The 3,304-nt window shown below is 35.5% G+C and overlaps 1 protein-coding gene across 1 annotated transcript; it reads left to right on the top strand.

Annotated features, from left to right (window-relative positions):
* Positions 1-1,143: 1,143 nt before the first annotated feature.
* LOC112770739 (uncharacterized) lies at positions 1,144-2,242 on the top strand. The gene has a single exon (XM_025815132.3). The coding sequence runs from the start codon at positions 1,295-1,297 to the stop codon at positions 1,934-1,936; it is 642 nt and encodes a 213-aa protein (XP_025670917.1). The 5' UTR covers positions 1,144-1,294; the 3' UTR covers positions 1,937-2,242.
* The last annotated feature ends 1,062 nt before the right edge of the window (positions 2,243-3,304 follow it).

Below are 3,304 nucleotides of genomic sequence, written 5' to 3'. Positions count from 1 at the left end.
TTTTTTAACGTATTTAATAAATTTTTAATAATAAAAATAAAAATATTAAAAAAAATAATTTTTCAAAAATTATAATTTACATAATTTAAAAAAAAATATTTTTACATAATAAATAAAAATATTTTTATATTATTATATTCAAATATAATTGATAATTAAACAAATTTATATAAAATATCTAAATATAAAATTAATTTTATTTTTTTATAAGTTCTTTTAAAAAAAAATTTTAAACGCTCGCTCAAACAAATCTTTAGTACTGTATTAAAGATTAGAAAAAACAGTAATGAAAAAAAAGCAAGAAAGAACTTTGGCCGAGTTTTTTTTACAAGACACTCGGATAGTACAGAAATACATAATTGTGTTTAGCATATTTAATATAGATAGAGATACATTATATTTAAAGATATTAAATTAATATATTTTATAATATTTTAATAAAAAATATTAATAAAAGATATAATTTATTTTTATTTATTATTTTTGTTAATTTTTTAAAATTATATTTTTTATTAATATATATTTTTAAATAAAAATATAAATAAATTAAAATTTTATAATATTTTAATTTATTATTAAATAAAATATAAAAATATTAATTTTTTATTTATATTTTTTTTATATCTTATTTTTAGTTTCTTTATCTTACTCTGATTTCAGAATTCTTTAGAAGCGGCGCGGACTAGGAAGGTTACCACGTATTTATTCCGCAAGCCGGAGGGACATGATAGTCATTTTTGGAAAATATCCAGGCACAACAAAGCAAAAGAGAGAAAAACTGAAAAAGTCAGAACAGGAATGGGTTTTGCATGGGGTCATGTTCAATACCGACAAAATGAAGTGGGTATTATTGTACATTCACAATCTACCATTTCCCCAAAAAACCCACATACGTGGCAGCCTTTACGGTTTCCCAGGAAATAAAGCTGTTAAACCAACGGCTCTACCTTTCCATCACTTGCCACAACGCACAAGGTCCACAACCCGCACCCGTAATAGGTAATAGTAATACCCATCTGATTGGAATCCTTAACCCTAACCCACATTCCACCATGGTTAAGTTAACTAACCCAACTTAGGTCAAGAGGCGCTCACCATTCCCATCTATATAACCACCCTCAGAGACTCGCTAGGTTTGCCGAACCAACGCCCCAAAGGGGACCTTGCAAGAAAAAAAGGGGAAAAAACACCATCTCTTCTCTCTCTTTCCTTTCTTTTCCTATAGATTCCGATTTCTCTTTCTTCAATTCAAAGCTCTTTCTCTGTTCTGAACCCAAAAAAAAAAAAAAAATTTATGGCTCACACATCTTCAAGAACCAAATCGAGTGGACCAGTTCTTCGGTCGCTCTCACCGTCATCTTCTAGTAGGTTCTGTTCATACACCACATCCAAGACCCCGTTCTCCACGCCTTCTTCGGCTTTTGCGTCTTCTACTAGCTCTAGCTTTTCAACGCCTTCGTCCAGTTTCCACCATCATAGTCATCACCGTTCTGCTTCTCCGACACGTGTCAATTTGTGCGGTCCAGGTCCGTTGTCTTCCGGAGTCCGGTTCTCCATCGATGCGCGTTCTATTTCACCCAACCGGTCGATATCGAATCAAATCATAACGAAGAGTAACCGTCCGATCTCGATCCAGAAGAAATCATGTATGTGCTCGCCGACGTCACATCCTGGATCATTCCGGTGTAGTTTGCACAAGAACGCCGCCGCGAACGGCGGAGGGAATCATCATCACGGAGGAGGAAATCATCACCTTAACATGCGCAGATCTGCTATGAAGAACTCGTTGGTTCGGATCGGAGGAGTTGAAGGCGAGTGGGTGAAACGTGCTCTCACGGCGCTTATTCGTCCGTCGTCGCACCAACAGAGGAGGAGAGCGGGATTTGAACCTAGACCGAGTCGGCTCTCCGTCATGTCCAAGGCTGAGGATATTTGATTTTCAAGTTTTCTTTTACAGGTTCGTTGCTGTTGCTGTTTATGATCCTGCTACGTTTTCTTAGGCCACGATCTGGCGCCAGAGGTGGTGGCGGCGGAGCGGTTGCGGTGGTGATGTAGATCTCTTCCGGCGAGTTTTGAGGTGTCGTTGGAAAGAAGATTTTCCTGCGTAGATCTTATGAGATACAGGGAATTGGTTTTTTATTTTGTACATAACATTTGCTATGGAAGGCAGAGTCTTGGACATTTTTTTTTCTCTGGACCGAAAAAAAAAAAAGAAAATTACATAAAATTTAAGTTGAATCCAGTTCTCAGGATTTAAATTGGGGCCAAATTCTGACCTAATTCGAACTTAAATTAAAATCAAAATTAAAAACCCTAAGAATCTTGAGTTGGCATCTGTGCACTCCATTGACATGATTTGCGTGAACCGGGTATTCGCAGCGTTGTGTTCATTCGTCCCGTTATGCTTTCCGTCGTTGGCTTCGTTTACGTGTGGTTTGGTTCTGTCGTTGGGACCGTTCCGTTATCCGTGCCGCCGTTATGTTCGTCAAGTTGCTTTGCCTTTGGTGCCAGGTACTTTTATTTTTTGAGTATTTATTATTTATTAATTTTATTAGTTATTTTACTTTTAACATTTTTCCTTTTTGTATGCTAGGTTGGTTTTTGTTTAATTGCAGGTTGGTTGCAGCTGGTTGTTGTGGGAGACGAATTTCGGATGTCGTATTCTCAACCTTGAATATCATTATGAAGTCGACATTTGAACGCACCCCCTCCCCTCTTGGTTGATGGTTACAATGGAAGAAATAATTGGAACAAAAAAACATAATAGAAGAATTAATTTCGCGTAGCGAGAAAGATAATTAAATAATAAAGAGTCTTAAGATTAAAAATTTAACTTAAGAAAAACCGAAACCGGTGCTTTGATATGAACTGATAAATGACATGGTAGATTGGAAGTTTGGAGATTCACCCAAGGACAGAAATGGAGGAACTGGTGTTATGAAAAAAAATGGTGGGAAGGAGTCAATGGTTGATGGTTTGAAGATTTGTAGTGGACAGGAAAAAGAATATAATATAATCGGAGATATAATTAATTATAGCAAAAAATCATTTGACCTTCACATTAGAAGAAAAATTATTAATAAGTTAAGAACATCTAATGGACTCTATCGTTAGAAAAGGGGAAGCAAAAGAAATTTCGGAAAGGAATTGTGGAAGGTAATTTCGAATATTTACAGAGGACAGAAATGGAGGGAGGAGGCGGTGTTTGAATTTTTAAGATTTTCATGATGAGGTAAAAGAAAGAGTAGAGGAATTATATTAGAAAATTGAAAATCTTGGATCGCCCAATCACGGAAGGGGAAAA

Source organism: Arachis hypogaea, chromosome 18 (genome assembly GCF_003086295.3).
Source record: "Arachis hypogaea cultivar Tifrunner chromosome 18, arahy.Tifrunner.gnm2.J5K5, whole genome shotgun sequence".
Taxonomy (NCBI): Eukaryota; Viridiplantae; Streptophyta; class Magnoliopsida; order Fabales; family Fabaceae; genus Arachis; species Arachis hypogaea.
This window is presented reverse-complemented; position numbering and strand designations above follow the sequence as displayed.

Bases quoted from the DNA above. Each gene is read 5' to 3' on its own strand.
- LOC112770739 (XM_025815132.3), top strand. From the start codon at position 1,295: ATGGCTCACACATCTTCAAGAACCAAATCGAGTGGACCAGTTCTTCGG.